The following is a 20,508-nucleotide window of genomic DNA, read 5'->3' on the forward strand; positions in this document are numbered from 1 at the left end:
GACATAATGATTTAATGACTTGATTTTAAATGAGAATGTTAATAAATTGATAAGTTGGATAGGTAACTGTTTTTGGTTATGGATTTCTGGAAGGTCTCGGAGTCTATTCCATTTTCTCCAGAAAAAGTTTTATTTTCTTGTCAGATTTCGGTGAACGACGTTCAGCAGAATACAGAAGCAGCAGCACTACGTACTTTCTACCAGCAGAGGGCGCCGTGATGCCGCCTCGCAACCACCCAACTTTTCTAATCTTTCAGTGATGCCTCACTTCGACTACAAAATGAAATCTACAAAAACAGATCTATTAAAATTCTGGTTGATATTTCCAAAACAAAACATGTTAGATATAACCCAAAATAAAAACAAATACATCGTTTTGCTGCAAAGTCAAGAAATGTATTAAACACTGCTGAGAATATTATATAAAGTGTATAAGTCTTGGAAAAAAGAACAATAAATTAATCTACAGACACAAATCTGCCAAAGTTTAACCACAAAGTAAAAAACACAACGCTGCTTGAAAATCATTACATATGAACCCTAATAATGTAATAACTTAACCGTTAGAGAATATTTGAGCTTTAGTTTAAAAAGTTAAAACCTAGTTTTTACTAGATCTTCACAGTTTAATAAATTCTGCTCGGAAGGTCCTAAATCACGGTGGCCAAAAAAGAAGCTGTTTACTGATCTTAGTCAGAGGCTCCTGGTCCTAGGAATAATCCTCAAAGTGAGACCTCTTTCTTTTCCGACCCTCTCTGATTGAAATCATTCCACTACGTCAGGTCGTCGGGTCCGCTCGGAGAAGATGTCTGCGACGGGTTCAGGCGGACCAGGACCCGGACCAGGACCCGCCATGGGCTCCGGGTCCGGGGCCTCCAACCCCCGAAAGTTCAGCGAGAAGATTGCTCTGCACACCCAGCGACAGGCCGAGGAGACGGCCGCCTTCCAGGAGGTTATGATGGACATCACTTCGACCAGGGTGAGTGCGAGGCGGAGGAGGTAGGAGGAGGGAGCTCCCCGGAGGAAGAGAGGCCTGTCCGGGTCTTCGAGAGGCGCCAGATCCGCTGGTTCTGCTGAGTCGACTGGAGATTTTTGGTTGTGTTCGGTTACTTTAGAAACAAAAAGACGTTCACAGGGATAACGTGAGAAGCTTCTGTCTCGTTTAGAGTCGGAAGCGCTTCGGTTTTCTTCGTTTCCGTCGTTAGCGGGGCTAGCTTCTGTTAGCAGCGATGCTAACTGTTTACTACTGCACTGCTGGGAGCTGTCCGGCTGCTGGAGCCGGGAATGAGGCGTCCTAACTCGGGTGAAAAACTGGGAGCTGTCCGGCTGCTGGAGCTACGGAGCCTCTGCTCTGTCCCGGTTTGTTGTGTTTTTGAATGTTTGCGGTGGTTTCGAACAGACTTTGAACAAACTCCAGGTGTTTTTAGACCTGTTATCAGTTTGTTTTCATCCCATCCTGGGGTCAGATTTGTTGACCTGAAACATCCAGCTGCACGTTAAACTCTTCATCGGTTGTTTGGCTTTTCTTTGGACTTTGGCTGCTCCTCTACTCAGTTCCTGTTCGTGTCGAGATCGGTGTTTTCATCTCCAGGCTCTGCTGGTAGAGGTGGTATAATGCTTTGGGCTCTTGGCAGAGCTTTCAGGATTATACTACTACCCACATAAGCAGGCTGGTTTGGAGATTCCTGTTAATAAAATGGTTTTTAAAAAGCGACTTTATGGATTGATTCTGTTTATTAAACATGAACAGAAAAATCTTCATGGGTGAAAACTTTTTCTCAGCTCAGTTCCTGCAGAAAAACAAACCAGAACTTGTTTCATCTGCAGAAACTTCTGGAGAACTTTGGACCTGAAACCGGGCCAGAGTTCTGCTTGTGCAGCCATTTGGTTCTGGTTCTGGAGTCGGCAGAATGAACCCAGGTTCTAGGCAGCTGAAGGTCGGATCCAGCTGGTGCTGATGGACCTCCAGAACCGTTCAGAAGCCTCAGTCTGCTGTAGCCCAATAGGCCGGTCCAGACCGGACGTAGTTCTGCTGGGTTCTGTTTGGGTCTGTTTGAACCGTCCAGTACCGACCGGATCGGACCTGCCTGACGGCGTTGTTGTGACATCATAGGTCATAAGACCGAGTTCATTCATGCTGAATAAACTCAGATATTTAGACCCATCAGTGATAAACATGCAGTCTGATGATGATGATGGTTTTGATCAGAACCTGTGGTTGTCCCGGCAGCTGCAGGCCCAGAAGTTACGCCTGACTCGGAACCAGGGGCCATACTACGGCGGCTCCTTACCCAATGTCAACCAGATCGGCTGCAACCCGCAGGACTTCCAGGTAAGCCGCTAACCTGAGCTGGACAAGATTTAACATTAGCCTCCACTAACACAGTGTTATTGTTAGCCTCCACCAGTCCTCTGTTAGCCTTTAGCCTCCACCAGTCCTCTGTTAGCCTTTAGCCTCCACCAGTCCTCTGTTAGCCTTTAGCCTCCACCAGTCCTCTGTTAGCCTCCACCAGTCCTCTGTTAGCCTCCACCAGTCCTCAGTTAGCCTCCACCAGTCCTCTGTTAGCCTTTAGCCTCCACCAGTCCTCTGTTAGCCTTTAGCCTCCACCAGTCCTCTGTTAGCCTCCACCAGTCCTCCGTTAGCCTCCACCAGTCCTCTGTTAGCCTTTAGCCTCCACCAGTCCTCTGTTAGCCTTTAGCCTCCACCAGTCCTCTGTTAGCCTCCACCAGTCCTCTGTTAGCCTCCACCAGTCCTCCGTTAGCCTCCACCAGTCCTCTGTTAGCCTTTAGCCTCCACCAGTCCTCTGTTAGCCTTTAGCCTCCACCAGTCCTCTGTTAGCCTCCACCAGTCCTCTGTTAGCCTTTAGCCTCCACCAGTCCTCTGTTAGCCTCCACCAGTCCTCTGTTAGCCTCCACCAGTCCTCTGTTAGCCTTTAGCCTCCACCAGTCCTCCGTTAGCCTCCACCAGTCCTCCGTTAGCCTCCACCAGTCCTCAGTTATCGTTAGCCTCCACCAGTCCTCTGTTAGCCTCCACCAGTCCTCTGTTAGCCTCCACCAGTCCTCTGTTAGCGTTAGCCTCCAGTCTCTGGTTACCTGCCCAGTATAACTCCAGTAAAGCGTTGTGTTCCTGTTGACCTTGAATCTTCTTTTATTGTGGCTGAATTGTGTTCCGGCGTTTCCGTCCTGGTTGAATATTTTCAGCTGCAGCCATAAAAGTCTCAGAACTTGATGTCTGAGCCCAGCGGTGAACGTCTCTTCTTCTTCTGCTGTTCCTCCCCTCAGGGCTCGTTCCAGTCCGGCCTGGAGTCCAGCCGCTCCACCCGCCACCACGGCCTGGTGGAGCGGGTCCAGAGGGACCGCCGCTTCGTCTCGCCGGTCCGACCGTACCGGAACCGCCAAGTATCCTTCAGAACCGCTGTTCCTGCTGACCTAGAGGTTCTGGTCCGGTCTGGTCCCGGCTGTTGCTATGTGATGCTGTCTTAGTCTGAACTCTGCAGAGTTAATGAAATGACAGAAGCATCCAGAACCCGGCTGTCACGCAGTGGAGGGTTAGGTTCTGGAAACGTTTCTTTAATTCAGAAGGAGAAGAAGAGCAGGTTGAATAGTGGTGCTTTTATTGTGAAAGAGCCTGACTGTGTTGTTGCTCCTTAACCTGCTGCCTCCCCAGGTGGAAAACTCTCTGTACAGCGCCGCCTACCTGTCCCCGCCCCCCGATGCCAGCTGGAGAAGGTGGAGTCTGCTACCCCCCTCCCCCCCCCTCCCCCGTCTCCATGGAAACGTGTCTGTCCTCTGGGACCCCTGTTTGTCTCTTTCCGAGCCCCCTGTGTGTTCCTGCCTCTCTAAAGCCCCACTGTGACCCCAGCGTGACCCCAGGTGGTTCAGTGGAGCAGCAGAGGCTCATCAGGCAGACTGCAGGAGGACAGGAGACGCAGTCTGTCCTCAGGGGACGATGTCCCGCATGTTGCCCTGACCCAACACACCTGCAGAGCTAGCTCACATGCTAAGGAAGTAATCCGTCCGAACCAGCTGTTGGATCAGGAACGCTTGTGTCCCTTTAGGACGGCTCTGGACGCCTGGCTGAGGTTCAGCTGCTGCTCCCCGATGGAGCCGTCGGCCTCCGAGCTCATCTCCAGGATCTCTCGGGGCTTTCGTTTGGGTCGATCCAGAACCAGAACCAGTAGAGTGGTGATGAGATCTGGACCAGTCCTGAACAGATTCCTGACTCCTGTCAGGATGCATGACCTGTAGGTGACCTTTAGGTGACGCATCGAGCTCAGATGGCGCTTCAGCCTGTGATGGATCTTTGGGGTTTTCCTGCAACTGACTGCTGGTTTGGGTCAGAACCAGAACCACTCAGGAACCCGGCCAAGATCCAGAAATCCTAGAGATCTGCTGATCCAGGGAACGTCTGGGTCAGAACCAAAGCAAAGATCACTGTTCTGTCTCTGCTGGTCCAACCGCACCAGAACCTGGGTATCAGTTCTTCTGACTAAACGGTTCTGGTTATGGTCGCTGTGGGTCACACAAAGTGGATCCCTCTGTTTCATTAACAGCTGAAGCACTAACAGGAAGCGGGTCTGGGCCGCTGCTGCTTCTGTGGTTTTTCTGTGGCTTCATTAATTTGTTCCTGCAGTTTCAGTCGTTTTAACTCCAAGCCGCTTCCCTTCGATCCGTTTCGTTTCACGGCCTGGCCGTTGGGTTTCAGATGGTTCTGAATAGAGGAAGATTAGGAAAACACTAAAAGGTCTTAATTCTCACATAAACTCTGTCAGAATGAAGGAGACTGAGATTCATTTATTTCCAGAATAAAGTTATAAAATTATCAGAAAAAATGTGATTTTAATGAGTGAAAAGCTTTGATGGATTCATCCAGATCCCACGTGACAAACTCACTTATCGCGTTATTGCGACTTTACATAATGGACGTTGGATGGACGTTGGATGGTGGATGCTTAGGTCTGTCGCGATAAACGATTAATCGTATCGTCTCTTCCGGCCTTTTTCTCTTTCTGTTAATGACACTGAATGAAAAAAGACTCAACTCCAGTGCTCTCCACTGAATAGAATAGAAGTACTTTATTCATCCCAGCAGGGAAATTACTTCGCAGTTACAGCATAGAGACAAGACACAATAACAACGTCTGGGTGTTGAGTCTGGAGTTTGGCTGTGTCAGAGCTGATGACGTCACAGGCCACCGCTGCATCAGCTGATGGGGGAATGTAAACAGCCATCAAAATGGCGGACGTAAACTCCCTCGGTAAATAACACGGCCGCATTCCCACAGCCAGAAGTTCAATGTCCGGGCTACAAATCTGTTCCTTCACGTTAACATGACTGGGATTACACCACCTCTCACTCACATAAAGTGCAATCCCGCCGCCCCTCTTCTTCCGACTTTTGGAAAAGTCCCTGTCCCCCCGCACCAAGGAAAATCCAGGAACCTCCACGCTGTAGTCCGGAATAAGCGAGTGCAGCCAGGTTTCCGTGAAGCAGAAGATACTGCACTCCCAGTACTCCTTCTGGGTCCTAACCAGTGCCGTGAGTTCGTCTGTCCAATTTACCAAAGACCTCACGTTCCCCACGATAATCGCCGGTACCGCTGGTTTGTGCCGTCTCCTCTACTACCTCCGTTTAACTCCAGACCTGCAGCCCTGTCGTCTCCTCCATAACTCCTCCGGACCACAGGCCCATCTCCAGGCAGCAGCAGAGGCCCACACAGCGCAATCAGCTGTTCACGCGAGCAAACAATGCCACTACTCCGCTCGGCGAGGTTCTCCGTAACAAAGAGTAGAAAAAGTAGCAGAAGAACGCGGAGAACATCAACAGAACCACATCCAGCCATTGTGGAAAGCTTAACTGATGATCCATGGGTTCTTCAAGCACGGATCATTAATCGGTTACAGCAAATATACACAGACAAACACACAAGACGGGAGCTGCGTCTGCAGGCAGCCAGCTGCGCAGGCGCCATCTTGACGATTCACTGACCCTCCCTTCCTCATTCCCTTAGTGTAAAGCCCAGCGCACACCAGACCGATTGTCGCCCATTTTTAAACCCTGACAGACCAAACATTAGCCGACAGAAATCCTAGGTATAACGGTTCGATCGGGTTCGGTCCTGCCGTGTGGTGTCCAACAATGGGCACAAAATAATGGCTACAAGTCCAGTTAACTAATTTTAAAACCAGGCATTAATCAATGCTTTACTACAATCTACCTGCAATGCATGTGGCTAGTGTCAGCGTAAAGTCCTGACTGAATGAAAATCATTATAACCTGTTTATGTCACGTTAACGAAGAACAGCTGAAAAGTTACCGGGTTTATCAACTGCGGTAGCAATTTAGCTCCAACTCCTCCTCTTGTCATTTCTATATTCTTTGCATGTTGAATAAACATTAATGTTGTTTCCACATATCATCTCCAATGTCCGCTGGACTTCGGGTTGCGCCGTGTCAGCTGTTTGGGATTCCCCTCCTTAATTTACCCTTAGAAAACACGGAGGAGAATCCGAGCTTTCTGATTGGCTACCTGTCACATTCAACAGGAAGCGTTAAGATCCCAGTCGGGAAAACCCTGATTTGGATCGGAGCGGCAACGAGGATCTACCATAACACACCACACAATCTTAGAAAGACCAACGTTTTAAGATTGTTGTAAGGGGAAAAATAGGAGCAAAAAATCTGTAGTGTGAATTATTGCATCAGGTAGTCGATGTGCCCATCTTCTCTATTTAAATCTAATTATTACTGAAGGGCAACATAATATACAGACTTCATAATCTGCAGTCTTTTGGTTGAATGCAGTATTTATTTCCACTTTGGCTTTATGTTGTTTAGTTTTTTTTTTCCAAGTGAGTTTTTTGTTAATGGAGACTGAGAATCCATTTTGTTTTTGGTTGTTTTGTTTATTTAGTTTATCAGCTCCAGTGTTAAATATTCTTTTGAAAATAATGTGTATCTATCTTTGGCAGGAAATCGCATCATTATTGCATCATTTCCATTAAATCAGTGTAAAAAGGTCTTCAAACAATATTATCGTTTATCGCAATAATTTTTGAGACAATTAATCGTTGAGCAAAATTAGTTATCATGACAGGCCTATGGATGCTGTTCTCCCAGTCTGTCCTACTAAAACCTGATGACCAAATTTCGGCCCCGCCCCCTCGCTGCCTCTATCTTCCTCCTGTCTTGGCTTGCGCTCCTCTTCTTCGACGCCCTGCCCTCCTCTCTCTCTCTCTCCGGTCACTGGAGGAAAATAATTTTGTCTTGTTCCACTGAAAGGAACTGGTCTGGAAACTTCCCTGGAGATAAAAGCCAGTTGTTCCGTCTTCCCACCACAGCGCTCAACAGGTGAATCCTCCTCTTCCTCTTCTTCCTCCTCTTCCTCCTCTTCCTGACAGTGTGAGACATTTCTGTTTCCTGTTCCTGTCTGTTTCATCCGTCCATCTCTCTGCTGTCTGAGCTCCACTAGTTCTGTACATCCACTCACATCCAGCTGCAGGTTTGTTGCTGCAGCAGCTGCAGGTTTGTTGCTGCAGTCTTTGGGTCGCAGTGATGCAGCGTCTCCAGCTACTTTCAACCCGTTGAACTTCTTCTTCTTCTCTCCTCCTGAATCTTTTTGTCTGCCCCCTTCAGGACCAACTCTGACTCCGCCCTCCACACCAGCGTCATGAACCCCCCCATGGGAGACTTCAGCATGGCGGGACCCACCCTGACCCCCCAGGGAGCCAGACGCAGCGGTGAGCACCATGGATGGATGGTTGGATGCTGGATGCTGGATGGACGCTGGTTGGATGGTGGATGCTGGTTGGATGCAGGTTGGATGCTGGTTGGATGGATTCTGGATGCAGGTTGGATGTTTGTTGGATGCTGGCTGCAGGTTGGACGCTGGATGGATGCTGGTTGGATGGTAGATGCTGGTTGGATGCAGGTTTTAATGCTGGATGGATGCAGGTTTTAATGCTGGATGGATGCAGGTTGGATGCTGGATGGATGCACGTTGGATGGTGGATGGATGGTGGATGCTGGTTGGATGCAGATTTTAATGCTGGATGCAGGTTGGATGCTGGATGGATGCACGTTGGATGGTGGATGGATGGTGGATGCTGGTTGGATGCAGGTTTTAATGCTGGATGCAAGTTGGATACCAGTTGGATGCAGGTTGGATGCTGGATGGATGGTGGATGCTGGTTGGATGCAGGTTTTAATGCTGGATGCAGGTTGGATGCTGGATGAATGCAGGTTGGATTCTGGATGGATGCAGGTTGGATGCTGGATGCTCATTGGATGTTGGTTGGATGCTGGCTGCAGGTTGGATGTTGGATGGATGCTGGTTGGATGCAGGTTTTAATGCTGGATGGATGCAGGTTGGATGGTGGATGGATGCAGGTTGGATGGTGGATGGATGGTGGGTGCTGGATGGATGCAGGTTGGATGCTGGATGCTCATTGGATGCTGGTTGGATGGATTCTGGATGCAGGTTGGATGTTGGTTGGATTCTGGTTGGATGGTAGATGCTGGTTGGATGCAGGTTTTAATGCTTTATGGATGCAGGTTGGATGCTGGATGGATGCAGATTGGATGCTGGACGGATGGTGGATGCTGGTTGGATGCAGGCTTTAATGCTGGATGCTGGTTGGATGCAAGTTGGATACCAGTTGGATGCAGGTTGGATGATGCATGCTGGATGCAGGTTGGATGCTGTATGCTGGTTGGATTATGCATGCTGGATGCAGGTTGGATGCTAGTTGGATGCTGGATGCAGGTTGGATACTAGTTGGATACTAGTTGGATGCAGGTTGGATAGATGTTGGATGCTGGATGCAGGTTGGATACAAGTTGGATGCTGGTTATATGTTGGATGCTGGATGCAGGTTGGATACTAGTTGGATGCAGGTTGGATAATAGTTGGATGATGGTTATATGTTGGATGCTGGATGCAGGTTGGATACAAGTTGGATGCTGGTTATATGTTGGATGCTGGATGCAGGTTGGATACTAGTTGGATGCAGGTTGGATAATAGTTGGATGATGGTTATATGTTGGATGCTGGATGCAGGTTGGATGCTGGTTGTCTGAAGCATCTCTCTCTCTCTCCGCTGCAGGGCCGAGCGATGCAGAGAACAGAAGAAGTGAGTCGGAGCTGCTGAGAAAGTCGCAGTGAAAGTCCAATAGTTCTAGTGTTAGAAGCAGGAAGTTGGGTCAGAACCTTCTGGCAGAGTCACTCCATCCAGGTCCAGTTTCTGCAGAACTGACCAGAACCAAATGTACTGTGAAGGGGGGTGGGGGGTGGGGGTCTTTCTGCCCTTTGATTGGACAGAAACCAGGAAGTGCTTCAGCAGTGGGACACAAAAACTCCTACGCTCTGGTTCTGATCTGGTTCTGATCCAGTGTGACAGAAGGCTGTGTGTTAAGAGGTTCTTCTGCTGGTTCTGATGGTTCTGATGGTCCTGTCCTCCATCCTGCAGTGTTCCCATATCCGGTTCCTCCCATTGAGGAAAACATTTTGGACGAAGACAAACTGCTCAAAGCATGGGACGCCAAGAAGGTACTGTTCAGTTCTCCTCTCAAGTTGGGCCCGGTTGGACCTGAGCAGAACCTTGTGGATCATCCAGAACCACAAGGTTCTGCTGTTTTATTTCTTCTTTTCTTCTTCTGCGTCTCTGAGCGTCTCTGTTTTCTGTCCAGTTGTCTCTGCCGTCGTCTCGACCAAAGTCCTGTGAGGTTCCAGGCATCAAGTAAGTCTTGGTTCTGATCCGTAGTTCCTCCAGAGGTCCAGTCCCGGTTCTGACCGTCTTTTAACTCGTCCTAGCATCTTCACGTCCCCGGAGCAACCGTCCACGCCAGTCCAAGGCGTCCCTCAGGTCCCCAACACCGGCGGCTCACTGCCCGACCTGTCCAGCCTCCACTTCCCGTCGCCGCTGCCCACGCCGTTGGACCAGGACGAGCCCGGTTACCCAGCATCCTCTGCTCTGAGCGGGGGCAGCAGCACCGGGAACCTGGCCTCCACCCTCACCCAGCTGGGTATCAACGCCATCGGAGGAAACAGCAGCTACCACCAGCCAGCACCAGGTCAGAACCCGCCGGGTCAGGAAAAGAACCTTTAACTTACGTCCAACATCTTCTGGACACAAAACACTGCAGCTCTGTTGTCTTACAAATGTTATAAAAATATTTTTCTGGTTTTATATAAAAACGTCACTAAATCAAACCATGAAAGTCTCTACATTTCGCTGAAGGTTTTGAAACAGCGAAGGGTTTGGACGAATCTCAGCACAGAGTGAAAATATTCTTGCACAAGTGGAATTTTATTGTTGTTGAATTTCGACTTGAATAAAATGAAGAAACCTGAAACCTGAGCAGATTCTCTGCAGAACCGGGCCTCCTGGTGTTACGGCGCCGGAAAGAGCCACAGTTTTATTTCCATTCCTCTTTTAGTTTTAGAATAACAGAAATTAGCAGAAGCTAGCACTTAGCTAATTACATAAAAAAAATTGACAGAACTGCTAAACATAAAAAATTTGCATAAGCTGTTGCTAAATACATTTTAAAAATTGTATAAGCTACTGCTAAATTACCACATGCATAAAATGAGCTGAAGCTAATGCTAAAACATTAAACACATAAGAAATTAATGTGTTTAATACATTAATTTCTTACAGTAAACATTAAAAGATATTAGAGAAAGCTATCGCTAAACACATACAAACATAGCATAAGCTAATGGTAAATACTTTAAGACATTATCATAGGGTATTTCTAATTACCCCAAGCTTCTCTTCAACTATTGCGCCTTAGAAATGATCAGGAACTAAAGCTAAACCTGCAGTGGCAGCTAACCAGAAATCAGGATTCAAATGGTGATAAATTCATCCAGTGGAGCAAAAATTAAAATCATTTCTACTCTACCAAAAACTGATGATGAGTAAATATTCAACTAATTATGTAAAAGTGGGAATCAGAGCTTAGCATGACGATTACAGATGAAGATATGTGGAAAACTCATCAGACAGAATTCACATGGAAAAAGTTAACACAATTTTTCATCGATCCTGAAGTCCAGAATAGATATCCATCCATCCATCCATCCATCCATCTTCTTCCGCTTATCCGAGGTCGGGTCGCGGGGGTAGCAGCTTCAGAAGGGAGGCCCAGACTTCCCTCTCCCCAGCCACTTCTTCTAGCTCCTCCGGGGGAATCCCGAGGCGTTCCCAGGCCAGCCGAGAGACATAGTCTCTCCAGCGTGTCCTGGGTCTTCCCCGGGGCCTCCTCCCGGTGGGACGTGCCCGGAACACCTCACCAGGGAGGCGTCCAGGAGGCATCCTGACCAGATGCCCAAGCCACCTCAACTGGCTCCTCTCGATGTGAAGGAGCAGCGGCTCTACTCTGAGTCCCTCCCGGATGACTGAGCTTCTCACCCTATCTCTAAGGGAGAGCCCAGCCACCCTACGGAGAAAACCCATTTCGGCCGCTTGTATCCGCGATCTCGTTCTTTCGGTCATGACCCAAAGCTCATGACCATAGATGAGGGTGGGAACGTAGATCGACCGGTAAATCGAGAGCTTCGCTTTTTGGCTCAGCTCTCTCTTCACCACGACGGACCGGTACAGCGCCCGCTTGACAGCAGACGCTGCGCCAATCCGCCTGTCGATCTCCCGCTCCCTTCTTCCCCCATTCGTGAACAAGATCCCGAGATACTTAAACTCCTCCACTTGGGGCAGGACACCCCCCCTGACCCGGAGAAGGCACTCTACCCTTTTCCGGCTCAAGACCATGGCCTCGGATTTGGAGGCACTGATCCCCATCCCGGCCGCTTCACACTCGGCTGCGAACCGATCCAGCGAGAGCTGCAGATCACGATCTGATGAAGCCAAAAGGACCACATCGTCTGCGAAAAGTAGAGATGAGATCCTAAGGCCACCAAATCGGATCCTCTCAACACCTTGGCTGCGCCTAGAAATTCTGTCCATGAAAGTGATGAACAGAATCGGTGACAAAGGGCAGCCCTGGCGGAGTCCAACTCTCACCGGAAACGAGTCCGACTTACTGCCGGCAATGCGGACCAGACTCTGACACCGGTCATACAGGGACCTGACAGCCCGTATCAAAGGGCCCGGTACCCCATACTCCCGGAGAACCCCCCACAGGGCTCCCCGAGGGACACGGTCGAACGCCTTCTCCAAGTCCACAAAACACATGTAGACTGGTTGGGCGAACTCCCATGCACCCTCCAGGACCCTGCTGAGGGTGTAGAGCTGGTCCAGTGTTCCACGACCAGGACGAAAACCACACTGCTCTTCCTGAATCCGAGGTTCGACTATCCGACGGACCCTCCTCTCCAGGACCCCTGAATAGACCTTGCCAGGGAGGCTTAAGAGTGTGACCCCTCTATAATTGGAGCACACCCTCTGGTCCCCCTTTTTGAACAGGGGGACCACCACCCCAGTCTGCCAGTCCAGGGGAACTGCCCCCGATGTCCATGCGATATTGCAGAGTCGCGTCAACCAACACAACCCTACAACATCCAGAGCCTTAAGGAACTCCGGGCGGATCTCATCCACCCCCGGGGCCTTGCCACCGAGGAGCTTTTTAACCACCTCGGCGACCTCGCCCCCAGAGATTGGAGAGCCCAACCCAGAGTCCCCAGGCTCTGCTTCCTCAGTGGAAGGCATGTTGGTGGGATTGAGGAGGTCTTCGAAGTACTCTGCCCACCGGCCCACAACGTCCCGAGTAGAGGTCAGCAGCACACCATCCCCACTATAAACAGTGTTGGTGCTGCACCGCTTCCCCCCCCTGAGACGCCGGATGGCGGACCAGAATCGCCTCGAAGCCGTGCGGAAGTCTTTCTCCATGGCCTCTCCAAACTCCTCCCACGCCCGAGTTTTTGCCTCGCAAACCGCCCGAGCCGCATGCCGCTTCGCCCGCCGGTACCCATCAGCTGCTTCCGGAGTCCCACAGGCCAAAAAGGCTCGATAGGACTCCTTCTTCAGCCTGACGGCATCCCTCACCGAAGGTGTCCACCAACGGGTTCGAGGGTTGCCGCCGCGACAGGCACCGACAACCTTGCGGCCACAGCTCCGATCGGCCGCCTCGACAATGGAGGCACGGAACACGGTCCACTCAGACTCCATGTCCCCCACCTCCCCCGGGACGTGTTCGAAGTTTTGCCGGAGATGGGAGTTAAAGCTCCGTCTCACAGGGGATTCCGCCAGACGTTCCCAGCAGACCCTCACAACACGTTTGGGCCTGCCAGGTCTGACCGGCTTTCGCCCCCACCACCGGAGCCAACTCACCACCAGGTAGTGGTCAGTGGACAGCTCCGCACCTCTCTTCACCCGAGTGTCCAAGACATACGGCCGCAGATCCGATGAAACGATGACAAAGTCGATCATCGAACTGCGGCCTAGGGTGTCCTGGTGCCAAGTGCACATATGGACACCCTTATGCTTGAACATGGTGTTCGTTATGGACAATCCATGGCGAGCACAGAAGTCCAGCAACAGAACACCGCTCGAGTTCAGGTCCGGTGGGCCGTTCCTCCCAACCACGCCCCTCCAGGTCTCACTGTCGTTGCCCACGTGAGCGTTGAAGTCCCCCAGCAGAACAAGGGAGTCCCCAGGAGGAGCACTCTCCAGTACCCCCTCTAAGGACTCCAAAAAGGGTGGGTAATCTGAACTGTCGTTCGGCCCGTAAGCACAAACGACAGTCAGAACCCGTCCCCCCACCCGTAGGCGGAGGGATGCTACCCTCTCGTTCACCGGGGTAAACCCCAACGTACAGGCGCCGAGATGGGGAGCAACAAGTATGCCCACTCCTGCCCGACGTCTCTCTCCCTGGGCAACTCCAGAGTGGAAGTATGTCCAGCCCCTCTCAAGGAGACTGGTTCCAGAACCAGAGCCATGCGTCGAGGTGAGACCGACTATTTCTAGCCGGAACCTCTCGACCTTCACGGTCGACCAGAATAGATATAAGAGCATAAATATGGGATGTTGGAGGAACTGTGGATCAGTAAACACCGATGATTCTCACGTTTTGGAACTGTCCTGAAATTGGTAGGTTTGGAAAAAAGAGAACAAAGATTCTGGGATATGATATTCCCATGAGTAGCATGGTACTACAGCTCTGCAACTTTAACAGCATCAAAGGTAAAATACAGGTATAATGTTAATTCAATCTGGAGAGACTCAGACGGAGATAAGAAGACAATTAGAAGAGTTTATTGACAAACAGGATTTAAAGTCTTTGGCGCTCGGGCCCCGGCTGGGATAACGGTTATCGCAGCGTTAGCGACAGGCTTCAGATGAGCATCCCGATGCTGTTAGGAACGTCGTCCCCCGGGGCCCGGCACTGGTGGTGGAGGTTGGGTTAGGGTGCGGGCCTCAGGACCGGGCGAATGGAGGAGAAGGGGTGGTGGTGGGTTGAGCTCGGCTGGAGAGCGAAGGACGCGATGAATGAAGGTCCTTATGAGCTGGGACTTGGTCGATGATTGGACGTGACGTGGCCTGGTCCGGCGTTGATAGGTCGACGATTGTGGGCGGGTCGCTTCAATTAACGGGTCCCGGTGGGGATAAAAGAGTCTTCCAGTTTGAATTTGCGCCTAGGCTTCATTATCTAGTAAGAAAGCTATTAGGAGGAAATGGTGAGAGGTGGCGCCCCCTGGGCAAGAACAGTGGAATAATAGAAGAAATCTACATTATGGAAAATCTGACAGCTGGTTTGAGACCTCAGCCAGCACAGAGGAAATGGACAAACGACTAAAGTAGAGGAATAGCAAAAGTTTTGTTATGTAATGTTGGATGTGAATTGTTCATACACACTAAGTATGTAAACAAATGTGAAAAATACTAATAAATAAAAATACAGTCAGGTGTATGAATAATTCTGGGCTTGACTACGTTCTGGAGGTGTCGCGCCACCGTGGTTTCAGTGAAGCTGGACGAGTTCTGGATAAAGAGATAAAAAGATGTGGTCTGCAGAAGCCATGATGCTGCCACCGCTGTGCATTCAGTGTGTTTGGGTCAGAGTGACCCTGATCTCTGAGGAAACGTTTCTGCAGGTTGTATTTCTGGACGTGTTGATCTCCAGGCCTGAGCTGCGCTCTAAATTTAACCCCCGGGTTCAGACGGCGGCGGGTTCGTTCTTCCTCTGCAGTCGGAAAACGTTGGCGTGTTTGGTGGCTGCAGGAGCCGCAGGCAGGAAGCTGCAGCAGCAAACTGCAGCTGGATCGGTTTCAGACAGGAAGCGCCTCTGATTACCATCGCAAATGTTCAGAGCACAGCTGGTGGGAGGTTAAAGGTCTGTTGTGGAGATGAGACGAGCTGCAGCGTGTTTGCACCGCCACCTGCTGTCTGCTCAGGTCTTTGTCGATTTAGAAATCGGTTCTGGATCTGATCAGTGCTGCACGTCAACCTGGGAGGGGTCAAAGGTCATCTCCAGACCAGTCCATCAATCTCAGAGAGACAAAGGGTTCAAGGTCATGACACACAGAAAGCCTCCTCTCTGGAAACAGAGTGAAGCACGGAGGTGTAGGAGTGATGATGTGGGCTTGCTTTGGAGCCACTGGACTCAGATCGCTTTCAGTCTGTCTTCTACTTCCTGTAATGATTTTTTTTCTACTTCCTGTCTGTTGGTCTGCGCCCTCAGGTCTCCTGGCGTCTCTACAGAGCACGCTCAGTAACCCCAACCTGCAGTCGTCGCTAAGCAACCCCAACATTCAGTCGTCCCTCAGCAGCCACTCCTTCTCCAACTCTCTGAGCTCCGCCTCCCTTCACTCGTCGCTAAGCAACCCGTCTCTGCAGTCGTCGCTCAGCTCCTCCCCCTCCCTGCCGTCCTCCCTCAGCAGCCAATCGCTGCACTCGTCCCTCAGTAACTCCTCCCTCCAGTCCAGCGGCTACGGGGGCGGAGGGGGCGTGGTCGGATCTGGCTCCTCCCCCTACTCTACGATGCGATCCGGGCAGGGCCAGGCGTCGCTCAGCACGTCGCCACGGAGACGGGCCCAGCTGTCGCCGCTCATCCTGCCGATGGCGGGGGAGTCTCGGAGGATCCACCCCAAACAGTTCTCCCCCACCATGTCCCCCACCCTGTCCTCCATCTCCCAGGTAACCAGCTCACCTGGAGCCAGGTGGATGACAATTGGTGCACATCAAGTTCCTCCAACAGGAAGTGCTCCCCTCATCACCCAGTGATGTCACTTCCTGTGTCCCTGCAGGGCGTCCCGTTGGACACCAGCCGCCTCCCTCCATACCCGCTCAGCCAGCCAGGCCAGCAGAACCCATCTCTGGGTCAGAACCACCAGATGCTCCGCCTCCAGCAGCCCAGAACCAATCAGCAGCAGCTGCACCTGCAGAACCTCCGGAACCAGCACCTGCAGCAGTTTGGACCGGTATGTCTGGATTCTCGCCCCCTTCTGATGTTCTGACTCGGTCCTGACCCGGTTCTGCTCCTCCACTGTTGCAGAGGCCCATGGGACCGCAGCAGAATCCGCCCGGCAAGTCGGAGAGCACTTTGGACCCGTGCAGCCAGACGTCCTCCCAGTACCGGCCCAAACCGGACCAGAACCAGCAGGCAGAGCAGCAGCACATCAACCTGAACACAGACTTCTACAACGTGAGTACCAGAACCAGGGTAGGATCCAATCGGGTCAGAACCTCACATAGAAACAGTCCCATCTTCCCCCAACGTTCTGCGGTCCCTGTATCGTCCCCTGGCCGCCCCCCGAGGGGCCGCGGCCCCCATGTTGACCAGCCTGGTTTTGCTGTTGACATCCTGATGTGCTTCTTGCAGGACGCACTGTTCAGTTCGCTGCTGGACGATCCGTACCTCAGCCTGCAGCTGTCGGGAAAATCACACCAGCAGGTGAAACTTAATTTATCTTTGAATTTCTTCCTGTAACTTGGAGCCTGTCAGCGCCGGGCTCCGGGCTCCGGGCTCCGGGCCTCGGTGTGTTTTAGACGAGCCCCTGGTCAGTGCTGCAGAAGGCTGCCGCTCACCACAGATTCAGTCCAGGAACTTGCAGGGCCTCAGCAACACTAACTGAACTTCCTGCTCTGCCAGGAGAAACTTGATTATTCTTCTCACACCGTGTGCTGCAGTTCTGCCCTCCACCAGCCGGGGGCAGCACCAGCCCTGCTACCTCCTTAACCGGTCCTCTCCCTCTGCTCCAGTTCCCGGCTGAGAGTCCGGTCGACGGCCTGAACCACGGCGGACCGGGTCAGAACCAGTTCCCGTCCAACACCCCAGGGGCGCTGGAGCTGCAGGAGCCCGGCGACCCGCGGCGGCTCAACCACCAGAACCAGAACTACGGCGGCGGAGACGGCCGCCAGAACGTCCCCAACATCATCCTCACAGGTACCCACCAGAACCACCAGAACCTCACTCTGTTCTGACCCAGTTCTGACCCGTTCCCTCCCCCTGCAGGAGACTCGCCCCCCGGTCTGTCCAAGGAGATCGCCAGCGCTCTGTCCCACGTCCCCGGCTTCGAGATGGACGCCTTCTCCCTGGACGAGCCGCTGCGCATCGACCCGCTGGCGCTGGACCTGCTGGAGGGTGAGCTGATGCTGGCCGACCCGGCCGTGGAGGACTCCTTCCGCTCCGACCGCCTCAAATAACCGGGCCGGGCACCTATCCCTCCACATGGAGTGCTTAGACTGAAGACCTGAGGTCAGAGGTCACAATAGACTTATTTTACCTGGAAACTCTCTGGATTCTGGTTCTGGTCCATGTGGGCCCAAGATCCAGGAGAGGAAATGTAAAAAAAACAAACCAGCAGCGCTGTGAAGATCTTTGTTACATGGAAGCAGGACCAGAACCGGTACCGCTCTGTCAGATGCTCAGTGGGTCGGTGAGTCACTCAGAGAACCACTTCGGACCCGATCCGGTCTACCTGCAGAACTTTTTCTGCTTCGTTATTCCAGAGGAGATCCGGAACCAGCCGGTCCACATGTCTGTGGTTCTGGACCCACTGGACCCAGAACTCCAGTTCATTTCGTGTCAAACATCACCTCAGAGTTCAGATTTTCTGAAGCGGACCCTGAATGCACCACAGTTCCACTGTAGCCGCCAAAGTCCAAAGAAAAGCCCGGAACACTCAATCCACAAGGACGGGAAGACCGGATCAGAACCGGTTCCTTTAGGAGGATCCGGTTCTGAAAAATATCAGTGCAGTTCATGTGATAAGAACCTCTGCGGTCCTCCAGAACCCAGCGGGTCCAAAGCTGCATTACCCGGGAGAACAAACACCTCCGGAACCGGACCGGGTCTGAACCGGACCGGGTCTGCTGCCTCCAGCAGCTCCTCATCTCTGATCCAGGTCTGGTTCCGACCGGAACCAGAAAAGCCCTGAAATGACTTTTACAGAAAGATGAAAAATAGATTTTTGCACTTTGAAGGAAAAAAGTAAAAATATTTTTAAGTTTTATATTTTTATTTCTGCCCAAAGTCTTTAAGCAAGACGTCTCCTGATTGGTGGGACGAACCCGTTAGCCCCGCCCACTCACTGTGATGGACAGCGCTTAGCCACGCCCCCTGCCTGCTGCTGCATCCGTTTTTCAGCCATATTTTTTCTGTAACATGTAAATAAGTTTGTATTTTATAAAGATTTGAAATGTGTACAAAGTTTCTAATATGAGAGTCTAATAAACTCTGCAGTCGTGTTCTTCTGTCCGAGAATCCGACACGGCCCGGTCCGATTCCTGGTTCTGCTGTTCCACCGCAAAATCATGAAAAATCAGATTTTCCCAGTAATATTCCAGAAAGATGGGCTGCAAAGTTCTGCTTAGAGAGTCCAGTCCAGCCGGGTCCAGATTAATTTGGATCTTATAGTGATTTATCAGAACCAACAGGAAGTCGGTCCACCATGTTCCTGTTTATGGAACACAGCTGGAAGGTTCTGGAGGCAGAACGGGTCAGTGACTGGTTCCGACTGACTGTCCGGAATGTGGAAAACATCCGGTTCAGAACTGCAGTGCTGCCCCCTGCAGGTCAGAGCGGGCTGCTGCAGGTCCTTCACACGGAACCAAACCAGAGCCCGTTAAAATTCGGTAGTTGATCAGAACAAAGTGAAACGATACCAGAACCCGCAGATACTGTTGAGAGCTTTAACCCTTCTCACATCAGGACCAGCGTCTGTGGGGCTGGAGCCGCTCGAAGCGGGACGGGTTCCGGTCCGGTCCGAGACGGAGGGCCGTCTTCAGTTAGACACTCAGAAATGAACCGCAATGTTTTGGGCACTTTAGCTCTAAATTAACTAAATGTAGAAACCGAGTATTTAGCTCCTAGCGAAATATTTAGCTCTGGGCTAGCTAATGAACAAATTAGCGGAAGTGGACTATCAAATTAAAAGCTGAGCCTTCAGAAGCTGCTGTAGATCCATCGGTAAAGATCTGTTTGATTTTAAAACGGCTCGTGTTTTTGTTTAAAATGAAATGTTTAAGAAAAGAAACGAAGATGAAGAGGTTCGGAAACCTAAGTTTTTCTTTTCTATACATTAATTAATTTTCAATTTAATTAAAATATTAGTTTCAATCTAAATGTTTAGCTTTAAAACTACATTTTTTATAAAATAAATATTTAATTTGGAGCCAGATAATTACCTTGATAATTAAATATTTAATATGAAGGAAAATATTTAGCTAAATAAATTAAGATTGAAACTAACTGCATAACATGGTGAAAATATATAAATCCCATTTTCTCTTATTGTTGAGTTTGAATAACATCTGTGGATGTTAAACTCGGAGCAGAACCAGAACCAGAGAAAGTTCCTGGGAGGATTCGGTCATTTTTACGTTCAGTCGCCACACTTCTGGTCTTAGAGGGAATCGGAACCGGACCTGAAAATGATCCTTTTTTTAACAGGACTTGGTTCTTTAATGATCGAACAAACTGGTTATGTTCAGAACCACGAACAAAAAGGTTCTATGAACCTGCTGTGTGTGTGTGTGTGTGTGTGTGTGTGTTTGAGACTAGGGTCATATTTCATCCTGTTTTCTACTGATGTTTATGAATTTCTCACATCCTTTGTGTTGTTTATAGTTTTAGAGGAAACACTGAATATGTTTGTATTCTGGTGTTTTTATTGGAGTTGTTTATTGATAATATTAATAACCAGGGAATATTGTAAATATGTTTTAAACCGGAAGTGCTTCTGACGTCAGCAGGAGCCGTTTTTAAAGGCGGACCGATGGAGACATACAGACTGTCATTACTCTTTATTTTACAGAAAATAAAGCAACCTGCGGACCTGCTGCCCCCTGCTGTCCGTTTCTCTCACCTGCGCTTCGTTCTCATGCTTTCATCTGATTTTCTCTGCATATGAAAACAAACATTAAAGTTATTATAAAATCATAAACATCCCTCAGTGGAGCAGTTTTCCCTCCAACCTGCAGCTTCTTAGAAAAGTATTCACACCCCTATTTTAATTGACCGATTTGTGCGTCCATTAGACTGACAGGCTGGAGGAGAGCGTTACCATGGCGACTGTGGAGGAGCTGCAGGGATCCACAGCTCAG

At 50.4% G+C, this 20,508-nt stretch overlaps 1 protein-coding gene across 3 annotated transcripts; it reads left to right on the forward strand.

The window, feature by feature from the left end:
• The first annotated feature begins 756 nt into the window (after nucleotides 1-756).
• Nucleotides 757-18,679, forward strand: LOC114141694 (CREB-regulated transcription coactivator 2). Of its 3 annotated transcripts, none has more exons than XM_028012404.1 (16): nucleotides 757-979; nucleotides 2,210-2,332; nucleotides 3,283-3,399; nucleotides 3,668-3,729; nucleotides 7,283-7,351; nucleotides 7,637-7,740; nucleotides 9,106-9,132; nucleotides 9,469-9,548; nucleotides 9,689-9,738; nucleotides 9,813-10,072; nucleotides 15,644-16,098; nucleotides 16,209-16,382; nucleotides 16,457-16,606; nucleotides 16,784-16,855; nucleotides 17,164-17,347; nucleotides 17,417-18,679. In XM_028012404.1, the coding sequence occupies exons 1-16, from the start codon at nucleotides 806-808 to the stop codon at nucleotides 17,605-17,607; spliced, it is 2,292 nt and encodes a 763-aa protein (XP_027868205.1). In that variant the 5' UTR covers nucleotides 757-805; the 3' UTR covers nucleotides 17,608-18,679. The 3 variants fall into 3 exon arrangements, with proteins under 3 accessions (XP_027868205.1, XP_027868208.1, XP_027868207.1); XM_028012406.1 differs by having other exon boundaries at nucleotides 806-979; nucleotides 2,231-2,332; XM_028012407.1 differs by lacking the exon at nucleotides 7,283-7,351.
• The last annotated feature ends 1,829 nt before the right edge of the window (nucleotides 18,680-20,508 follow it).

Source organism: Xiphophorus couchianus, chromosome 3 (assembly GCF_001444195.1).
Source record: "Xiphophorus couchianus chromosome 3, X_couchianus-1.0, whole genome shotgun sequence".
Taxonomy (NCBI): domain Eukaryota; kingdom Metazoa; phylum Chordata; class Actinopteri; order Cyprinodontiformes; family Poeciliidae; genus Xiphophorus; species Xiphophorus couchianus.